Below are 22,756 nucleotides of genomic sequence, written 5' to 3'. Positions count from 1 at the left end.
GGTTATTTGTACAATAGTGCATACAGAGTTATTTGTACAACTATTCGAATTTTGGCTGTTGTTGGAATAAATAAGCGCATAGAGCCTGTTGTTGAGCGGGGATATGCGCTATACAAATGCCATATTATTTATTATTATTATTATTATTATTAAGTACGGGTAGCCTAACAGTCTAGCGGTCAGTAATAAGTACAATTCAGTATTTTTTACTTTTTGTCAGTCGAGCCATCATAATTAAGTGTACGATTAGCCTGCCAGTCTAGCCGTACTTAAGGGAAGACCCGGGTCGGCGATCCAAGGCAATATCAATACAATTTTTCAAGCAATCCAACTTTTGTTTTTTGCGGAATCATCCTTTGACATCTGTTCTATCGAGTCAAAATGAAGAAACTGTTTAAAAAACACCCTGAATGACCTAAAAGGGCGTTTGAAAAGTGCAAATTGCTCTAAAAATCCTTTAAAAAATCCCTGTTTTTTTCTGTTTTTCTCAAAATCTACTTTTTGACAAATGTGACCTCCTGGGTGCAAGGAGTTTTCAAAAACTACACAAGCTAGAAGCTTCAAATTTGTTGTACATGTGCTTTAATATCGATTCTGGGGATCTATGAAAGGGAATTGAGAAATATTGGTAACTTCAGGAAATATTCATTATTTTTGTAATATGTACCCCAAAATTTCGTCAACTGACTCTAGGGGGTCCAATGACTTTGGGCTCACTTTTTTAGTTTTAAAGATAAGTCAAAATCCTTACATGGATCCTCAGTTCATATAGGTTTGTACTTGTGTACCAAATTTCAGGCTGATAATTCAATATTTACTATGAAATTCTTCTGCACTAAGAAACTGGTTTGAAAATCCAAGACGGCTGCCACAGAGACCCATTTTTCAGAAAAATTCATCAAATTCACCCCTAGTACATCCTATTTACCTATGAACTTCTTGCAAAATTACATGAAATTGAATAAAAAGTCATTCGTTTAGAAAATTTTTCTGGGAGTATACGTCTCCCCTTAAGTGCAACTAGCCTAGCCGTCTAATCATCATTAAGGGTGGCTAGACCGGCGTCCTTAAGTACGGCTAGCCTCTTCCTATAATTATTCTCCCAGAATGAAGGAAGAATTGACTCTACTCTATTTAGTCTTTGCTTCGATTTTCTTAACAATCAACAAAGTTTATTTTTGATTTTGTTTCCAGGTCGTTGCCGGGATTGTTTATGACCTGCAGCTGAGTCTTAACATTGATGGACAGGTATGTGAAACTGTGCTTTAAAGCACAGGTATATTTTATTACCAGTCTTATGAATAAATCCCTGCTTGTTTGGAAAGAAGAAAGAATGATGGAAAAATTTGTCCATATGTCAACATAATAGTATGAGTATGTCAGAACATGTTTCTTTGATACTATAGTTTAGTCTCCGCCTAAGATTCCATCGTATTTGATCCCATTTTGTTTAAAATTCCTCAGTTATAATTAAGAAAAAAGAATTTTTTACTGCATGAAAATCACCCAAAGATCCCGCTCTGTAGGTACTTATTCAGCCTTAAAAGAGTCTGCATTTCAGATCATTTATATAACAATAACCTGGGCGCATGCAGCTGATCAACTAAGCAGTGGAAATTTACGATCATCATACTACCCATCTTGTCACAGATTATCTACTCTTGTGAATGTGATAACATCTCAGTTGTAAATCTTGATGTATTGGTACAATTGAAAAGTTTCCCAACAAAATATATGACATTCATTTTTCTTGTTTTGAGAAAAATGAAGATTTCTTTTCTTGACCCATTTACTGAATAATTTTGAGCAACTTTGGTTTTGGAGTAAACATGATGTCAGTCTTTGTTGATATTTATTTTCTGATGTAATCTATAGCTATGCTGAATTTTTATCCTTTAAATCGATGAGGTACCCACATGTTTTTGACAAAACATGACAAATGCACACTACAATGTCTCTTTCTGCAGTTCTCTAAAGAGGAAAAATCCAAATTGACTCTGAAATGTGCCTCATTTTTGTAGATTCTATATGATTGTACTAGTTTTGGCCAAACTTTGATAGTGCTGTTTGTCACATTTTGACACCATACTTTTCAATTTTATCCCAGATGGGATCACCCTGAAGTGTGAACTCATCTACGCGTTTTTTTTTTCTCATAACATTGTTGCATCTGAGCCTACAACCTGAAGTTACATCACACACTGGGTGGGTAAGGAACAAACGTCCACATCAGACATGACCATATTGGTGCTTTTGTTTCTCTGACCATCACCCGAATTTGTTTGACAGAATGGCACCTTGACCTTGGCACTATCCGATTGCCGGTGCATAATGTGGTCATCTGTTGACAGTTGGCCTACCTTCCGTTTGGCAAATTTTTATTTGTCCAATCACAACACAGTGGTGCTATACATTTTCAGGGAACTCTGTCAGAGATGGAAAGCTATTTTTTTTGGACAGGTTAAAGGCATGAGCAATAGAATCGGCATAGTTTTTTGGATGTGCAGTTGTAATATATATATATATAAAAGTGAAAATGGCATGCCTCATCAAATTAATGAAGAGATCATTGTGATTAGTCATCTGGGTAACCATTCTTTGTTTGCCATAAGTCATAACTTATAAGTTATAAGCCCAGCTAGGGATAACGTCAGTTCATTTCAAAGTAAGGGGAGATTACTTCACTGATTGTGGGGCTGACCTTGAATCACTGTGGATTTTGGATTCCCCCCCCGGTCCAATCATTCATTTAACCAATAGAAGCCCCTGTTCACTGAAGATCCTGCATTTTCCTTCCTCCTTAGCAAGAGCTCTTGATGCTGAGACTACTATAGAGTAATATCAATGATTAATAAAAGGTCTGATATCCCTAACTGATTAGTAAATATTATCATGGCAGTTTGTATATATAATGCTTAGATTATTTTTTTTTAGCTTTCTAGTTGTTTGTGATTTTTGAAAGATTTGAAGTTCTGGCAAATCTGCATGTTTTTCAAAGAAGTATGGTGATGTATTGTTTATTCTGTGGAGGGCTAGCCATATGTACTTCATTACTACATGCAGGGCAGAAATTCGACCTGAGTTTAAGATAGTGATTAGGAGCACTTCATCAAGTTCAATTTCATGTTGGAAATGGAAAGAGAATGGGACAGTCTGATCAGATCTAAATGTAGAATATTTTCAGCATTTGGCAAGAATGTGATCTGTTTTTGTATTGTATATGAAGTTTCTTTCTTGTCATAAAATGAGTAGTGTTCATTTATTGATTTTGAGAAACTTGTGGTTTCCACCCATTATTGACCTGAAAGCCTTTCTTAAAAAATCCCCCCCCCCCTTTATTTTGCCATTTTATCCTCAAACTACTGTCTTGGTTGTTTTGATGTTTTTCTATCTAATAAAATGGACACAATTGTATTTTTTTGTCAGGCTAAGGTGTGCCATGTTGAAGTGACACATCTGTACCCATGGTTAAACGAAGGAACGTGGTCTGTGAAAACAAAGACAGAATCCGATCCATGTGTAGAGTATGAAACTCCGGAGAAGACCTCAGCGAGAAGGAAGAGGTCACTGCTTGGAGGTCAAGAAGAGTCTGGAGTTGAGGAGATGGAAACTCAAAAAGCTGCTATGTGGGCGGTAGATCACATCAACCAAATGAGCAACTCCCTGTACAGACACGCCTTGCTGCACATCTCTCATGTCACAAAGCAGGTGGGTCGCCTGGGATTATTTATGTAATGGTAACCTCAAAGCAGGATGGTTAGCAGGTTGTCACTTGTCAGTATTTTGAAAGTTATCAAACAGTTTGGTTGTCAGCTTGTCAATCTCAATATCTATCAATTCTTAAGGAGATGGATAATCAAGACCTGTTGAAAAAGGAGTGAAGCAATGATCTAAAAGGTTTATATGGGGAGACTTTGATCAGATTGCTTCTGATGGGTTAATTGTGTAGGACATTTTCTGTTGTGAAGATGGCACCTGGACTTTCACCACTGCTCTTCCCAATCCCTCAATAGAAATAATAAGACTCCCATCATACAGATCAGTAAAATGTTGGTGTCCCACTGCTTATTTGTCCCATGATTTAACTTGTAAAAAGTTGGTTTCCTTACTGCATCTTCTATTAAAAAGATGTGATGGCCTGAAACTGTAACTACATCTCTCATCTGTCGGCCTTCGACAAAAAGGATAATGATGATAGGCTATGTTACAGTAATGATACCAGGTTTGCTATTCTCGAGAACAAGGCAAGTTCTGTGAGGACTGTGAGAAGAGACTTGTTACATGATGGTGTTTTGTTTCCCGGCAGGTCATCAATGGCTATCGTTACCGTATTTCCCTGACCACAGTGCCCACCAGTTGTCGCAACAATGGAAAAAACAACCACAAGACACTGAAGGAGTGCCCTGCAAAGGATGGCGGAAAGGTAAAGAACCCTTTAATCTTTTGTTGCGAACATTAGACTTGCTTGTGGAATTTCGAAAGTGAATGTGACTGCCTAGATAAACCATATCATATATAATTTTTTGTAATATATGGACTTCTGAAATTTTCTCAAATCCAAATATTTTCTGGAATTTTAGAATTTTAGGAGTCAGTGATTCAATAAAATTAGGAGTAGAGCTTTGAGAACCAATAATATCTTTTATTTTTAAGTTGAAGAACAAAAATTGAAGTTTTAAGAAACTAATTTAAGAATGTTTTCCTTTTCTATTTTAGGCCCAGAACTGTGAAGTGTCTGTCATTTTCAGTCTCGGGAAGTATTCGATGGAGTCCTTCAAGTGTGAAGCGGTAAGTGAGGCCAACTTGTCCTAGAGCTGTATTTTTCTTGTTTATTTTAATTTTATATCAGTCATAACTCATGAGAGTCCCCTTCTAGTCTGGCTTAGTGTACTTTACTTTTCTGTGATGCCTTTTGAAACAGTGCTGGCTCCAGTGTGTTGTCTTTCATTTTCCTCTCCTCTTACTATTTGGGTCTGTTATTTCCCTTGTGATTTTTGCTTTGCTTTCTATATTTTGAAAAGATACACTTAGGGAGGAAATCATTCAGTACTCATGTGCTGGGGAAAAGTATATTTACTCTTAAGAACATTCTAGTAGATTGTACCGAATTTACGGATACACGTTTAGGATACTAAATATATATATACATCTGTTAATATATTTTAGGATGTTGTTAAGCTAAGGAAGATCCCTGATTTTTATCAAAGGAATTGGTTTGACTGGAAAAATACAGATTTTCAAAGTGTACCCATATTATACAGTAGAACATGACCACAGCGGCAACCGCTACAGCGGGACCATCCCTACAGCAGGACTTTACCGAAATCCTTGGGGTTTTTTTTTTCGATGTAAACTCAATTACCTGTGCTTGGGTTTAGCCGGGCAAGGAAAAGCCCGTACTTGGATACAGCGGGAGAGATTGAGCAAGCTCTAGTTGGAGGAAAGGAGGTTGGGGGGCTGTAGGCGGGCTCCAAACAGGCTGTCAGCGATGCGGCTTTGTGATTGGCCAGTCAATGATGAGTGAGGTGGGGCATGTGGCAGAGAGAGATGGTGCGGAGAGATGCATTACGTGAGCCACTCCAAAAGTGAATTGCCATAGCGTAGACACTCAGTATGAGAGCGTATAAGCCATTGCCTCAGGCCTAGGCTAGGCCAAAGAATAAAAGAAAAGGAGAGCATGTAGTGTGTATTGTTGATTCATTGAATTGCGATTGTCGATGCTCAGGCATACGTACGCATGCACTTTACCAGTTCTACAGCTGGCCTACCGGAATGATAGAAAACGCAAGCAACAAGACCAAGGAAAAGATGGCTTCCAACAAAGACCAAAGGAAATGCTTCTCACTTGAATTTAAGGCCGAGATAATCAACAGAGTTAACAAAAAAAGAAAGACTAGTCAAGAGTGCAAATGTTATCGATAGGGAAGAGAGGTAATCATATGGATTTTTATAAATTCTTCGGTAATTCCTCTTTGCATTGCTATTGGGGGAACTCACCTACAACGGGATTTTTCTTCTGGAACCAAAAGTCCTGCTATAGCCGTGTTCTACTGTACAATGTGATAATACTTTAAAGAAGCTCAAAATATTATAGTGTCTACTGATCGGAGTTTAGAAGTGTAATGATAAGGCTACTTGAGAGATTTTAAAGTTTTGGGATTTGAGGCTCATGTCGGTCTGACTTTGTGTCTCTGGGAAAGTCACTCTACACAAATTTTTTTATTTGGCTCAGTCCTGTTGGAGATGGACCTTAAATTTGCCGGTCCCACCTCTTGAGTCATGTCTTACAGTGTTGCAAGGAGTGTTAAATCTATTCGATTTCATATATATTTTAAGAATGTTATAAATATTTGTCCATCATTTTATTGATGATAGGAAATCTGTTTGTGGTTCTTTAATAATAAAATAATGTCGATAGGGCTGTAAATTATATAATTTAAAAAGGGAAATAACATTGTGAAATACAAATGAGAGGGACCCTGTAGCTTGTTCACTTTCGTCTGACCTCGGTTAAAACGGGATAAAAACAAATCGCTCTGCTTAATCTTTATGGGTCTTTGCTTGCGGGTCTAAAAGTTAAGCGACCAACAGAATCTAAAAGCCCATTCATAAAAGTCACTGCAAACTAAGGTTCCAACCGGTGTCTTTGATGTAAGCCTGTACTGGGTTAAAAAAATAAAGGGGATTTACAGCATAAAAAGAAACACGATTCAAGAGACAGGGTGAGTATTTTTTTAGACTCATATGGAGCATGTGGAGGGGGATGAAATCTACCATCTTACACTGAAATGTAGGGGCACGGCGGTGTTGCTGTCTCAAAATGAGCAATTTGTTGGCAAGGCTACTGTAAGTCATTTATTTTAGTGATCCTGTGTTTGCATCCAAAGAGCAGTTCTTAATATAGGGCCCAAAGAGAAATACTTTTTTATTACCGGGTCAAGATTAAAAAAGAAAAAATTTTGTATGGTTGCTGGCCTGCAGAAGTAGATCTAATATGTAAAGTTTCGTGGGCATAGGTAAATTCATGAATGAGCTAGAATTTTTTTAACGCGGTCAGACGAAGTGAACAAGCTATAGTTATACTACTGAAGTTGATGATGTTTGTCGCAGTGATCAAATAATTACTTACACTTACTTACTTGGTCTATTAACCTACTTGGTTGGAGAATTGGTATCACTGCAGGCAGTACAATGCCATAGCTGCTCCTCCCTCCTCTCCAGGATCCATGAAAGGGATGGCTTGTTGATTGTGCCAGTTATGATCAAATAATTAAATTATTTTTTATTATCTATTTGTGGTGGCCGAATTTTGCTATTCAAAAGGCTTTTTAATGGTTGCATCGATCGACATGCGGTTTTCGCCAAAAGATTCTTTAAAATATTCTCCAGGTGATGACTCCCGCCGTTTTTTTCAGTTTTGAGACAATTTTGCTGCTAAAAGCTAAATTTCTTTATTTCGCCGATCGCTTTTGTAGGCTGACGCTTCTGTCTTTGTAATTTTAGAAAATCGGGCGCAGAAGTGATATTTTGCAAGGGGCATTTTGTTTTGAGAGTATAGATCTAGATCTAGATCTAGACCTTCCGATTTTTTTGCATCTCTCAAGATTTATTGCTGCATTCCAGTAGAGCATAAATATAATAGGCCAGTGACTTTCAGTTGATGTTAATGAACCGATCATTCATTTCATCGAAAGGGGGCCCAGCTAGTATTATTATTATTGATCAAACACTTAAAACTGAAGTCATGTTCCTATTTTATGCTAACATTGATGTATAATATGTACATGCTCTTCTATTGTTTCACCGACAAAATATTTGTTTTCTAATCAGCATTCTGGTGTAAGTGACCTACCTTGCTTTTATGTTTGAACTGACACAAATTGTGATTTATTGGCAAGTACTTGAAAGTGTGTTTTTTTGTTTCCTTTTTCTGTAGGCAAAAGACATGATTGGTGGAGATGATCATGATTATAAACCCCATGGGAAACTTCTGGGTGGAGATGATCATGATTATAAACCCCATGGGAAACTTCTGGGTGGAGATGACCATGATTATAAACCCCATGGGAAACTTCTGGGTGGAGATGACCATGATTACAAACCACATGGGAAACTTCTGGGTGGAGATGACCATGATTATAAACCCCATGGGAAACTTCTGGGTGGAGATGACCATGATTATAAACCACATGGGAAACTTCTGGGTGGAGATGACCATGATTATAAACCCCATGGGAAACTTCTGGGTGGAGATGACCATGATTATAAACCACATGGGAAACTTCTGGGTGGAGATGACCATGATTATAAAAAACATGGTGATGATGGCAAAGAGTCAAACTTGCTGGGCCAGGACAGGCATGACTTTATCCCTCATGGCAGTCACTGGAACGGTTTTATGAACAAGATTCGTGCGCACAAGAAGCCGACAAGGGGGCTCTGGCTTGGCTCTGGCCATCTACAGGCAGTGCAGCACATGAGCATTCTGGGAGGTGACACCCATGACTATGTGAACCATGGAACCTCTGAGTGCGCCAAGTACAAGGATGAATTTTTGAAGTTCAAGGCCACTTACAACCGCCTGTACGAAGGCCCTGAAGGTATGGAAGGTCATAGAGTGCATGCGTGGCTTATGGTGGTAATGTTGCCAGTCCCAGTGCTGGGGTGAGGGGAAAGGGGGGGGGGTGGAAGAGGAGGAGGGAGGGAGAATATACTGCCTTGATAAGCAGTCTGATGTGATTCTGACTAGCTTGTTATGCATGTGTATACCATCTCGCCTGATATATGTTTTTCTGGAAATTGGAAATTGAATATAAGTGTTCTTTGAATAGAGTATGTTATGAATTTGCAAAAGTAATTGTTCTCAACATTACAAGGGAGGACTTTTAGAGTATAATTGGTTGACAAACAACTTTTTGGTACAAAAGTGTTCACAAGTTGATCATGTGACATTGAGCAGATCTAATACAGTTTTATGAATGTTGTAGTTGTGAATGCCTCAGTAGAATGGGTACATTTAGTTGTAAGAAATTTGATAATGCTCCGTGTCTCTGTCCACAACAACCTGTGCCAAAACAGACTTTTGGGCATAGCTCTCCAGCTGTCGAGGAGAATTATTCCAGTAGTGTTACTTAGATGAAAACTTCAGGATGTTGCATGGTGTAGGAATATGTTGCTCTTCAAAGCCACTGTGTACAGGGATTTTGTATTGCTTATGATTATGCTATTACATAAGATACACAATTCTGTGTTGAGGATTACCCACAGTGCTGGGGAATTTTGCTGTTTGTCAGGATTGGGTAAAATGTTGTTGATTTTTCTCAGAGACCCAGAGGTTCCAAGTGTTCTGTGAGAACATGAAGAAGGTGGAGACGATCCAGAGTATGGAAAGAGGGACAGCCAAGTACGGTGTGACTCAGTTTGCTGACCTCTCTGGTAAGTGCTGTACCGTACTCTTCTCTTGATGACAGCCATTAGTTGTACCTTTCAATACAGTCAAACCTGCTCTAACAACCATATGTCTAAGACAATCACCTATACAAATGGAAACTTCCCATTCGTCCTTTGCATATTTTTTTTTTTTTACACAATACGAGTAATAATGACACTGTGTAAGAGGTCCCCCTGTCTAAGACAACACTTTACTCCTTGACAATTGATAGTTGTCTGAGACAATTTCGACTGTATTTCTATCTTTGTTACTGTGGAGGGCAGTATATGCAACAACAGCCTCCCCCCATATGTCTGATTCACCAACAATGTAAATGCTACTATCTTTCTTGTGCCTGTATGGTTCACAGATTTGATGCCTGCACTTCTAGATTCTACTCTCCCTATTATTGCATTCTGTCAAATAAATGTTTTTTTCTCCTTTGAGCAGTGAAAATGGTTAAACAATTCTGTCCAAATTGTCCAAGACAGCCACCCTTTGTCAAGGAGAAAAGTGGTCACCTTCGACAGTTGAACGTTTTGGACAATGCTTTTATACTATCTTTTTATATGCAAAGGGAAGTGGGAAGTGGTTGTTTGTGTTGGTGATTGTGTTGGTCAGGTGGCTTGTTGGAGCAGGCTGGACTATATTTGAAAGTTAACAAAAATTTTTTCATTGAGTTACAAACTAGATTAAAGTGAATTTTGTTCTTGAAACTTAGTTTTTGATGGTTGATTATGCCTTATTTTAGTTTGAGCTGAACTATCAGACACTCATTCCTTGTCTTGATCCTTGTTTGGAGACAGTAGTGTGGTAATTGTGTTTTCTATTTCAATTCCAGGAATATAATTTTTTTCTCCAGTTGTGTAATTATGAATTTTCATGGACATGAAGTCCTAGGTCCAGTAATACTAACACAACCATAGTGCAGCTACAATTTCTGGTTTGTCTGTTCCTGAGATGGCCCTCTGTGTTCACAGAGTGGGCATGCTAATATCACTGAACGAGCCCCTCTGTTTTATGATTACTCCAGAGGAAGAGTTCAGCAAACAGTACCTTGGCTTGAAACCAACCGCCCCAGTAAGACAGCTGCCCATGGCCAAGATCCCAGATGGACCTATTCCTGAAAGCTGGGACTGGAGGAAGCATAATGCGGTCACTCCCGTCAAGAATCAGGTGCCTATCTTTCACCTCTCTCACCCCTCTCATCTTTAGCTGCCATCAGTCCTAAGAGCTGGACTTTCTTGCCACTCTTTAAGTCTTTAATACATTTTTTTAAAAGACTCTTTTTAAAGAATTGGACTCCGCAATCCATTAACTTTCATAAAATACACAACAAATGTGTTTCAGAGTGCGGGTAGTTTTGATGGGTTCTCGTGGAATCCTCTTTGCCTTCTTCTTTTCTGTGCTTTGTCCAACGACTCTACTTTTGATAACAAAAATGTCAAACTAATAAAATTTGTGGATGATTCCACTCTACAAGGCCTTATAACCATAAATGAGAATGAATACAGGGACACTGTAAATCTATTTACAAATTGGTGTGATAACCGCTTCCTTTTACTAAATGTAAAAAAGACAAAGGAATTAATAAAGGACTTTAGAGTAAAAAAAGACAATTGCAACCACTATTTATTAAAGATTAGGAGGTGGAGGTGGTAAGCTCTTACAAATATCTTGGTGTAACAATCGATAACAAACTTGACTGGCATCCCCACGCTGCTCCTGTGCATAAAAAAGTAAATCAAAGAATGTTTCTTTTAAGGAAATTAAGAAATTTCCATGTTTACACTAAGATTATGTCCCTTGCTTACCATTCTATGATTGAAAGTGTGCTATTATTTTGTGTTTGCTGCTGGGCTGGGAATTGTAAGGTGAAAGATAAAGAAAAATTTGACAGAAGCATTAAGAAAGCCAGCAAGATCTCTGGATATGATTTTAATAGAATGGATGAAATGTATAACACCACACGTATAAAAAAGATAAAAAGCATTATAAACGACCCATCACACCCGATTTCCACACAAATTGTAAGATCACGCAGCGGCAGATATGTACCTCCAAAAACAAAGAAAGAAAGATATAAAAGAAGTTTTTTACCATCTATCATAAGGCTTTTGTCAGAATGAGCATAAATGTGTGCTGCTCTTAGAGTATGTATCTATATATAACTCCAAAGGTCTTGTATTTAAATTCCTTCATGTGTTTGAATGATGCATTTGATGTAAATGTACATTTTGTCAGCTTTACTTCTCTTTTCAAATTGAATTTTAATGATAGTAATATACAATAAAAATTTTTTATGTATACCTGCATGTGTTTTTACGGTCGTGTACAGCCAAGAAAAATTTCCCTGTGGGATAATAAAGTATTATCTTATCTTAATTTAATTAAATTTATCTGTTTCTAGAGAAATGTTGCTGCATTGCCAACTTTTTGTAGGTCAACAATAAAATCAATGCTCATTTATATACAATGGAAACCTGATATAACAGGGATGGTGGGACCAGAGAAAAAGTCCTGTTATATCCGATCCCTGTAAAATCAGAAACGCAATGGAAGTAAGAATTTTGTGGACTAATCCAGCTGTATTCATATCTAGTTTCCCTTGCCACAAGTACCCTCGAACAGGGGTTTTGGCCATTGGCAGGCCTGCGCATGACAATTTACGCGTGCGTGTAGCTTGGCTAAGGGCTAGAAGACTAAAGTCTGCAGCACACCGCAGCCCTCTCTCACTTCATCCGATGCGTGTGCTTGCAGCAGTAGCGTAGCTTGCGGGGGCTTGCTCCATCACTGCGTTACTCTCCCTCTCTCTCTCTCTCTCTCTCTCTCTCTCTCTCTCTCTCTCTCTCTCTCTCTTTCTCTCTCTCTCTCTCTCTCTCTTTCTCTCTCTCTCTCTCTGTCTCTCTCTCTCTCTCTCTGTCTCTCTCTCTTTCTCTCTCTCTCTCTCTCTCTTTCTCTCTCTCTCTCTCTGTCTCTCTCTCTCTCTCTCTGTCTGTCTCTCTCTCTCTCTCTCTCTCTCTCTCTTTGTCTCTTACTTTTTACACATTGTTAACGAGTCTTTGTCCCTGCTATAACCGATTGGGCTCTCATGATGCCTGTTATTGCCGATAATTTTTAATAGAGACAAAGAGTAAGAAAAAACGGATTTTAAAAATCCCTGTTATTACCGGTTCCCTGTTATTACCAGGCCTGTTATATATGGTTTCCACTGTACATACAAACTAGTCCATGTTTGCTGCTTGCGTTGCCCCTTCTATCTTTCTTTCCATTTTTCTTTTTGATTTTCTGTAGACCATTGAGTTGAATATAGACCATCTTCTAAATAAACTTTATTTGTCTTGTGGACTAGGCTAGTAAAATTCAAGCAATACAAAAATAAAACAAATGGTTATGTTTTGTATGTTGTGTGTCATGCGTTACATATCATAGGTTGTGTGGTGTGCATTTTGAAAGCTGTGTGGTGTACTGTGTTTTATAGGTTGTACTATGTGTCATGTTTATGTGTCATGTGTAGTATGTGATGTTCATGTGTGATGTGTAATGTTGTGTATTGTGTGTTCCAGGGTTCCTGTGGCTCTTGCTGGGCATTCTCCACCACTGGCAACATCGAGGGTCAGTGGGCCATTCAAAAGAACAAGCTGGTCTCTCTCTCAGAGCAGGGTTTGTACATTCTTCTCGTGCTCCTATGTGTATGTGTGGGTTATTTGCAGGTCCTCGGGGGTGCTCCGGGGTGCTTTGCTCCTTCGTTCCTATAGAATATCTATCATCCTATCTAGCAACACCTCTAATCTTCAACACCTCTATTTGTGTTGGGCGTGCGTTAATACTCTTATTGAAAACTAAAAGCTTAACTATCTGTATGTGGATATGTATGCATACCGTGTGTGTGGTGTATGTCACAGGTATGAGATTCTTGCAGAAAGTCCTTGTTATTGCATATATGAAACGAGTAATTTAGTTTGAGTCTTGAACTGTGATGTGCTCCTATGTTGTATTGTCAGGTATGAAATTACATGAGGCATTAGTAGGACTTGAACATGGACTCGCAATCTTATCTAGTGGGGGGGGGGGGGGGTGATTTGGGTTGATTTTGAAAAATGTTTCTGTGTCTGGTTGGCATGTTGTTCTAAGTGGGTGACTCCGTCATTTATTGAGGTGTGTACCTGGTGTCTGTGCATATGTGTATTGTTGGGGTTTTTTTGTTTGAAATTAAAAAAAAAAAATTGTTTTTAATTTTTGTCTGGGGTTGCCACTGGCTGGTCCTGCTGCTTTTTCCCTATTGTTTTGTTGTTTCTGTGTCTGTCCATGGTACTCTTTTGCAAACACTGAATAACTGTTTTTGATTAGCATCAGAGTGTTTCATCTGAGCTCAAGCAAATTTCTCTTCTTTCATTGAGTTTTTGCTCAATGAAAATTGTTTTATGTACCTGTATTTTGATGCCTTGAGTTGCTAATTGTGTTATAGATGCTGTAACATTCTATCCCTCACTCTGTGTTTATTCCTCTATAGAACTGGTTGACTGTGACAAGTTGGATGAAGGCTGTAATGGTGGACTCCCTTCAAATGCTTATGAAGCCATCATGGGCCTTGGTTAGTTTTTAACTTTTCTTTTTGGATATGTCATTCTGTGAAGTAAGTAAGCTTGCAGAAATCATAGGATTTAATTCAAAGTAAGCTTGCACTAATTATACTGATGAATTTGAATTATTCACCAGGGAAAGAAAAGTGACTTTTATCATAGATCTTGGTTGGATTCCTTTCTAGAATTTGTTCAATTCTTATTTAGAAAGTGTTGTTTTGGGTGTTTCTCTTACTTCCGAGTAGCATTTGAAACAAATTGACCCAGAATTAGTGTTGTTTATTAAGTGGTCAAGGAAGATATGGAAGAAAGTATGTTTGTCCTTTTTGTGATGTTGTTCATGTTTATGAAGTCAAGAATGTAAACTGGAATTTAATTAAGAAACAAAAATGTCAATTTAAACTTGTCAGTTTGTATATTAGACAATTGGAGACAAATTAAAGATCTGAACATCCCAGTTAGAATTTGTGCGAGTGAAACACGAGTTTGGAAGGGGGAGCAACACAATGCATGGTTTACCTATAAAATCTCAAAGGAATCTCCTCATTGTGAGTTTTTCACCTTCTGCAGGCGGTATTGAAACGGAAGGAGAATACAAGTACGAGGGCCGTGATGACAAATGCAGGTTTGACAAGTCTGAGGTGGCAGTCAAGCTGACTGGAGCTGTCAACATTAGCAAGGATGAAGCAGGTGAGAGAAGCAACTAATTTTTGAACTTCCACCTATCACCCACACTCACTTCCTGTTGAGACATTGGGATGGAAAAGATGTTTTCTTAAATGTTTATATATCCCTTACTTTGGTGTGTATTAAATTAATGTTCATAAATCCCTTATTTTGGTGTGTACTAAATGTTTATAAATCCCTTATTTTGGTGTTTACAAAAATATGTTTATAAATCCCTTATGTGGTGTGTGTGTGTGTCGTCTTGTTCCTGTAGAGCGAGGTCAGCTGTTCTCAGGTTGTGATCCTTTATCTGTCTATTGAAAATGGTTTAAAGCTACAAGCATGCTGGGGGTTTAATCTTACGGTAATTGAAGATATTGTATAGGAATGTGAGGTGGAAAGTGGTAGTCTGTGCCATGGGTAGCATTGTTAATCGATGGTGAACTGTCTTAATCGCATGAACAGGATTTGTATTTGTAGCTCTTGGCAGATGATATGGAAGCAGCTAAATTCTCTGTAGTGCTAGTAGAAAAAACTTTACAATGATCTCGTGGTTTGTGTCATTCCAGAAATTGCTGCCTGGCTGTATCACAACGGCCCCATCTCCATCGGTATCAATGCCTTCGCCATGCAGGTAGGTACACAGGATGTGTATATTGCACAGGAGATGCCTTTCCTGTCCTTGCATGTGGCGAAGTTGTGGTGTTGCGTAGAGAAATTTGATGTGGTTAGCAAGATTTTTTCTGTTGGTTTTTTTTGCTAGCCCTCGTCCACCACAAAACCTGACGGGGCTTGGTGTTTCTGCTTGTACTAATCATGATGAGTTGGTTGATTTCCTTCGGGTTCAACAAATTGTAATGGTGTGATTGTGTTTGAAAGTTTTGAGTGTTCATTTATGAGGGAATGTGTATATGAAGAATGTCATTATGAATTAATTTAGCTTCATATTACATAATTTTGACTCTTCAACCAGATGGTACGTTAATTTTGTAAGATATGACCGTGTCTTGCAAATTGATGTAGATTTTGAATATGGAGTTCCTTGCTTTATTTCTAGTGATTGTATCATGTGACCACTGCTGTTCTGATTTTTTTTTTTTTTAGTGTTATATATAATATCTCTGGCTTGCAGCTTCTCCTTAGTAGACCCACAGGGCACCTTATTTCTTGTTACAGCTGGTAGTAGGACGTTTTTCTCTGTCTAATGTGTTGTCTTTTGCTTTGATAACCGAAATTCTCACTTTGAAACATTGTGTTTAAATGCTGTATTTTTTACCTTCCACAACAGTTTTACTGGGGTGGCATTGCTCATCCCTGGAAATTCTTCTGCAACCCCAAGAGTCTTGACCATGGCGTGCTCATCGTTGGTTATGGAGGTGAGTGGTCAATGGGGACTGTGAAGGGCTAGAAATCTTTTTGTCAAGAATATTCTGATTATACATATAACAAAATCTGTCTCTTTTGAAGCAGGGAGTTATCGCAAAACACATTTCTGTACTGTGTAGATTGTACTGAAATTTTTTTTATTACATTACATGCAAAAAAAAAAATGTAAATTTTCACTTTCCAATTTCTCTCAAACAATGGAAGTCGCCAAATTTGGTGGCCATTTTCTTGCTTATTTTACCTCTGAAACAAGGCGACCCCCCACCTCCTTCAATCGCAAATCTCTCAACTTCTATTCAAGATAGATGAGTTTTTTAAAAATCAAAAGCAAGACAAGTGAACAAGCTTTATGATAATACCCATAACTTCATGTGCCATTGAATTGACGAGTGTCTGATTCCAACGTGTCATGATACATGTAGTTTAATTCTTCTTTGTTTTTTTCTTCCTAGTTTTGATAGAAAAATAATAGGTTCCCAAGTCAGGGTTTTGATTTTGGGCACTCTTTTTTTGTTTGATTTTCTCAAAACTTCAAAGAATGATTGACACGCTATTTGGATGATGCTTATGTTTAAATGTTATTCTCTCTTTCCGTGATTATAAATGAGTTGGACCTATCAAAACGTACTGTACAGCAACTGCTAGGATTGTTAGGAATAATTGCTTAGAGTTATGTGCAAACCTTAATTATTGTATTTTATTCAAGTTTGGGTTTCATTTCAGTGAGTAGCAATTCAAATTTTGTGCGTTATTTTGTGAGTTTCAGGTTAGTTACAAGAAAAGGAAAGTAGATGTGGCTTTTTTTTTTTTATTCTCTCGTGCCCAATCCTAACAGATTGATGGCATCTGATAAGTATAACATTGTGCAGGTGATAAATGTTAGCTGCAATAGTCAGCACATGTTTATGATAATGTTAGATTTGTATTTGGTAAACTGTTGTGATGCTGATGATGTTGTTGGTGGTGATGAGGTTGATAGAGTTACTGCATGGATGTGAAGAAAGAACATACTTCTTAATTTGAAGTAGAAGATCCTTAAAAGGTTAATAGAAAGAAACACTTAAATTTCAGATCATGTTTCTTGAAGTTATTGCTAGTCCTGGCTCTACAATTTTCAGTGCTTCTACGGTTAAATTGTCCACCTCAGATTAATAACTTAAATCAAAAGACAACATACTTTGATTTTGAAAAAGAGATATGATCCCATTCATTTTTTTTATTCCAGTGGAGGATAATGAGCCTTACTGGATCATCAAGAACAGCTGGGGCCCGAGCTGGGGCAGAGAGGTGAGTGTAAGATAAAACGTGTGTGTGTGTGTGTGTGCGTGCGTGTGAGAGAGAGAGAGAGTATTGTTTCATGGATTGGAAACATGAAAACTGACAAAGCAAATCATAAACAAATGTGGGGCGTGGTGACAAAATGAGTTATTTCTCGCAATGCATAAATCGATAAATAGGCCAAAAATCGACACTAGGGTCAAATTTGTAGATTTTCTAGTCTTTTCTATTGATACCATGTTCTTAAACTATAACATCCCTTTTATTATTTTATTTTACAAATTGTAAAAACTTCAGCTATAAGTTTGATGTATCTATTTCCATCAGGCTTGAAGCCGAGAAGTAACTCAATTTGTCTGCACGCTTCACAAATGGTAGTCCTTCATTAATGGTCACCTGAGGAATATCATGAAAACCCACTGGCCAGACACCATTGTCATTTGTTTTCTTGTCTGTTATGAGATTTTGGATGGTGAATGGTGAAGGATGCTAGCGGTACCATTTAAGTCCTATTTCTTCTCTATTTTTCTGTCATTTGAGTGTGTTTTATTTTCTCTCATCACTAAGAGTAAGACTGCCTTTACATCTTTGTGTTCAAACTCAAATAGTTTTAGCTCACCACCTCTTTATTGACAAGCTGTTGTTATTTTTACAATATGTCTTGGATGTTTTCGATGAATTGTTGTTTTGTATAATTTGTTATGGAATCGTTTTTTGTTGCCGTATTGTTGATATGCTTTTAGTTTCTTGTTGTTTTGTGAGTTTTGAGTATGTGGTTTGCTTCTTCTTTCGTATAAAACATCTATCGTCCTTATCTGTCCTTTTTTTCTTAGTATGTTACTCTCTAGTGACACCTCTAATCTTCGGCACTTATATGACCTTTTTGCAAGTGCTCTAAAATGCTTATTAAGGCTAAAACAATGTTTTGTGGAATTTTTTGTGTTGTTGATGGGTGGTTGAAGGACACGACTGACAGATTCTATTTGTTCTCTTTTTCTTTTGTTGTCTCTGACTTTGTTTTATTCTTTCCCTGGAACAAATAACAGTTATTGTGTCAATGTGCTTCTCTTTACTCAAACATACAACCCCCCCCCCCTAGGCGGTGCCACTGACTGAAATGTCTTTAGGCCATTCCCAAAGGGGGGACATTAACTTGTTCTTATGCACAGTAGAATTCTAAATGGGCTGATTCAACAATGTCATGCTCATAACTGTGCCTGAACTGCAACAGGGAACTGCTGCTTTTTCTTTCCTATCGTCATTGTGCCTCTACTTCTTTTGTATGTTTGTCACACTCTTGTGACCCGCCATTTCTGGGGTGCCTTGATAGTCAAAGCAGACTTTGTGCTGTTGAAGCTAGAGAGGTGAGCAGAGTAAGCCTGATTCCCTGTAAAGACTTCTCTTTTGACATCCACCCCTTGGCGCTCATATGATCTTATGCAGTTGCGAGTGCCGTAAAACCTCATCTAAAGTAAACAAACAAAACAAACTAACGAACAAGCTGATGTCTTTTACATTTATTATTGCTTTGTGTTCCTCAGGGCTACTACTATGTTTACCGTGGCGACGGGACTTGCGGCCTCAACACCATGTGCACCTCTGCTACAGTAGAGTAGGGAGCATACTCATCAGTGCCATGCCTTCAGCTGTTGTTTTTTCGCCCTCTGTGGCTCTGATTTTTTATTTAGTTCCTTTTATGCTTTTCGTTTGTATATATTCATAAGTGTATTATTTTGGCCTTTGTTACTCTGATTTTCTCTTTCGTTCCTTAAAGTTTTTCATTTGTATACATTCTTATGTCTTTTATTTCGCCTTTTGTGGCTCTGATTTTCTCTTTCGGTTCCTTTAATGCTTTTATTTTGTATAAATTCATATCTTATTTCTTTTTGATTTGATCACTGCTTTTGTCTTATTCAGAGATAAGGTGAGTGGGGAAAAAACGTGGGATGCAATAGTGATATCATTTCCCCTTAGTGTATGTGTTTGTCAAGTCCAAAAGATAGATTGAATCCAATTACAACATTTTCAATATCTGGATTTTAAAATGAAGGAAAGGAGAAACTTTGGAAGCGATAAATTTTTATTGTTGTTTTAATACGAGTTGTCCGGCTCTTGCAACATAATAATATCATGTAAGTACCAAAGGCTAGAGATGTTAGTTGTTTCAAGAGAGTAACAAACACAACAGAGATGGAGATATAAAGACGATAGATGTTTGATGAGAAAGAAAACGCAAATCACACCAGAGCACCTGTTAATCACTCAGAAGAAATGAATGCTGCTTTTGTAATTGCCAAATCTTCTGAGTGAATGATGGAGTACATTGCTTCCTGTTTGCCAGCCAGGTATATGGCTCGAAGTTACAATATCAAATTCAGCGACAGTGAATTTTTGTTATCCGGAGAATTAAAAAGTTTGCAGAACTAGCTTTGCAAGACAGTCAAACATGGATAATTTATCTTTAAGAAAAGCCTGTAGGTTTTGGTTTAAGGCGAGACATCTACTGTTTGGTTGATTTGTTGTCATATTCGGACCTCATAAGTTTTCCCAACTGAGCGTTTTGAGATTAACCCTGTAAGTTCTATTCTATCCATTTTATCTCTGTGAGGTTTATCTCACGGTTTGTGAGCTTAGCCTACTAAGCTTTGCAAGCTTAACCATCTAAGCTCTCTAAGATTAAGCTCTGAGCTCTGTGAGGTTAAATCACCAAGCTCAGGTAGTTGAATCACTAATTTTATGGAATGATCACTCTTAATTTGAAGTTCTGAAGAGTCAGAACCATTGTGTCACTTGTTAAGTCTGATATCAAGCTCTCTTGGTCCTGTGGGGACAAGGGAGGAGATAAGATGGTGACGTGATGAGACATGCACTAAGCCTCAGCTGAAGCTGTTGGCCTCCAATTGACAGGTGACCCCTGAAGCAGGTGTATTGGGGGGGGGGGGAGGTGTAAGGGGGTGGACAAGGGACATTATGGTAGCCCTGTGGAGTTTCGAGGTTAAGAGGAGAACGGGATGACTCATCCCTGGGCTCTAGGAGCTCTAAGGCATCTGAATTCAAGGTGAATAGAAGTGCCCCCCCCCCCGTTCTACATTGTGTGCTTTGTTTAAGTGAACAGAGTGCAGCATCAGCTGATGTCAATAGCTCGTGTACAAAAAAAGACTTATGTAGTGGGTGCTTGCATTTATTATGCTCGAGACTTCGGATATGGGATCAGGGTCATGTGTATGTCTGCTGGCCTTTGTAGAATAGTAAGGACAATACGCAATGTGGTTCTCTAGCCTGAAAAAACAAAACAAAAAACAAAAGCATTTCTCTTGAGGCGCATTGTTCTGCTGGTGATAGTACATTCTATCCACCGTGCTTACATGAAAATGAAACGAGCTCGAATATTAGAATTGATTTAGTTTCTGTTACTAAAAACTGAATAATACAAAAGCAATCTCCTGTTTCAAAGTACCGATATTTTTTGTAATGTATGTATCATGCACAAAAGATCAGATGGCAAAGCATGCCCTATTGCTTTCTGACTTCTTTAAAAATTAAGAATGTTTATCAAAATTGTTTTATGTGAAAACCACTCATGAAAATGATTATATTGTCTGTTTTTGTGCGTGTATAATACTGTTATTGCCTGAATAGTACAGCTGAACTTCTACCTCCATTTTTAATCTCATTTTGAAATTTTGTTGGTATTTCTAGCCGTCACGTTTCGTTAAATTATACTTGTGCTGCAGTTGGAGAACTTTGCCTTGTGCTGAGAAGTCAGTACATGTATATGAAGCTAATAAACTCTTCTGTGCTGTTGAAAGGTTTGAGTAACAACAATCTTTGTTTAATAACACAATGAAGCTTTCGTAAGTGGGTTTTTTTTTCACTTTTATCTGAGAATTTTTCTTGAAAACAAGAAGTTAAACTTTCCCATTGAAACAGACGTTGGTCTATCAAGTGTTGGGTTATCCTGTTGTCTTATGTCAGCTGGTACTTCTCATGGCGGGATTTCCCACCCACTCCCTTTGTCTTGTTGTTGCTGCTACTGTCGGGGACCACCAAGAGCTCTTGGCCACTGTTACGACCTCAGCTCGGGGAAAAGCTTATCTCGGTCAACTTCTTCTGTAATCTCGGTTCACCTCTTCAGTCATTCATTCTAATCTCTCCTCTCAAGATCTGAAATTGTTTTTCTGGGTGACTGATTGTCTCAACCATTTTAGGCAAAATTGTTTTTGCACCTGCAATCTCAATCAAGTTCCTTATGTTGTCAATGTGAGGTAAAAGTTCTTTGATAAGTAGATCTGTTGTTTTGGCCCCTGTTCAGATAATTCTGCTGTCAGTCTGGTGCACATAGAATATTATGTCATCAGATTTGAATTTGAGTTTGTTAGTGTCAGCAGTATTTTTGTTTGTGTACTGTGTCCACAAGTCCCATCAATATAGTGTGTGTCTTTGTTGGGTGTTGTTGTTGTTTTTAAAATGTCTTATGACGTATCATGTCATGTATAGTATTTAGTAAGAATATGCATACTGCTTCTTCTACTCTGTCAGATGAGATTTTTTTGGTTTGTGTTAGTAGAATTTGTGTGTTTGTCTGTGTTACTTCATGTGTTCCTGTAAAAGTTCGTGCTTCCCTTAAATCCCTTTTTAGCTGCTTCTGACCCTTTTTTAAGTTCAGTATGCCCTGAAGTTTTGAATTACAATGCACAAAACGAAAAAAACCTGTGCTGCTAGACATCATATGTTCTATCTACTGTCATGTGGTGTGCACTTTTGCCTTGTGGGTTGTCTGGGCTCGTGGGTTCTCTATTTGTTTTGATGTCCCAGATTTTAACATATAGGCCTATATGGTTTTAATTACTCAATGTATAAATATACCAGTCTTTCATGGCATTTTGATTTAGTCAGGGTGTCGTCTTTTGCTCTTCATTAGTTTGTACAATGGTCATGTGGAAATTGTGTTAAGTAAATTATACTTAATCATTCACATAAATCTTTCTCGGCAGGCAACAGCTGTTTGACAAAAGTATGTTTTGGAGTACATGTATATTGTCGTTTTCATGTTTTGCCCCCCGTGCTTTGTTTGGGAGGTGCCTTCTCTGCATGCATTTGGAAAAGAGCTATGGATTTTCGAAAATGGTCCATATGAATTTATCAGGATATTTCACGGAATAAAGAAAGATCATTCCAAATTCATATATTCCTTGTTCAGTCATTTTTAAGCAGTAAAAGTTTGTCCTCATGCACAGGTGCTCGCAACTGTAAAACCTTATACTATACATACTATACAGGTTCATACATGTGACCATTTATGAGTGGCACTGGCGGTTTCTTATATAGTCAGTGCACAAAATCGGACTCAGGTGGGGCCAGCCAGATTTTCCTTCATGACTAAGACAAAAGCTACCATTGTGGGACAATAGGC

The 22,756-nt window shown here is 38.0% G+C and overlaps 1 protein-coding gene across 2 annotated transcripts in view; it reads left to right on the top strand.

The window, feature by feature from the left end:
• LOC101857656 overlaps window positions 1-22,527 on the top strand; it is a 30,273-nt gene extending 7,746 nt beyond the window's left edge. The window contains exons 2-16 of one of the 2 annotated variants that reach the window (XM_035970647.1): window positions 1,195-1,248; window positions 3,427-3,708; window positions 4,307-4,423; window positions 4,717-4,788; window positions 7,937-8,210; window positions 8,295-8,600; window positions 9,325-9,435; window positions 10,464-10,606; window positions 12,997-13,093; window positions 13,944-14,024; window positions 14,584-14,703; window positions 15,249-15,313; window positions 15,968-16,055; window positions 17,291-17,352; window positions 18,885-22,527. In XM_035970647.1, the coding sequence (XP_035826540.1) occupies window positions 1,195-1,248; window positions 3,427-3,708; window positions 4,307-4,423; window positions 4,717-4,788; window positions 7,937-8,210; window positions 8,295-8,600; window positions 9,325-9,435; window positions 10,464-10,606; window positions 12,997-13,093; window positions 13,944-14,024; window positions 14,584-14,703; window positions 15,249-15,313; window positions 15,968-16,055; window positions 17,291-17,352; window positions 18,885-18,959 (1,947 nt within the window). In that variant the 3' untranslated portion in view covers window positions 18,960-22,527. Of the gene's footprint in view, window positions 1-1,194; window positions 1,249-3,426; window positions 3,709-4,306; window positions 4,424-4,716; window positions 4,789-7,936; window positions 8,601-9,324; window positions 9,436-10,463; window positions 10,607-12,996; window positions 13,094-13,943; window positions 14,025-14,583; window positions 14,704-15,248; window positions 15,314-15,967; window positions 16,056-17,290; window positions 17,353-18,884 lie in introns of both variants that reach the window. The other variant, XM_005101836.3, reaches the window with a different exon arrangement.
• Window positions 22,528-22,756: the final 229 nt, after the last annotated feature.

Source organism: Aplysia californica, unplaced genomic scaffold (assembly GCF_000002075.1).
Source record: "Aplysia californica isolate F4 #8 unplaced genomic scaffold, AplCal3.0 scaffold00300, whole genome shotgun sequence".
In the NCBI taxonomy this organism is placed as follows: Eukaryota; Metazoa; Mollusca; class Gastropoda; order Aplysiida; family Aplysiidae; genus Aplysia; species Aplysia californica.
Note: the sequence above shows the minus strand (reverse complement) of the source record. Positions and strands in the feature narration are given on the sequence as shown.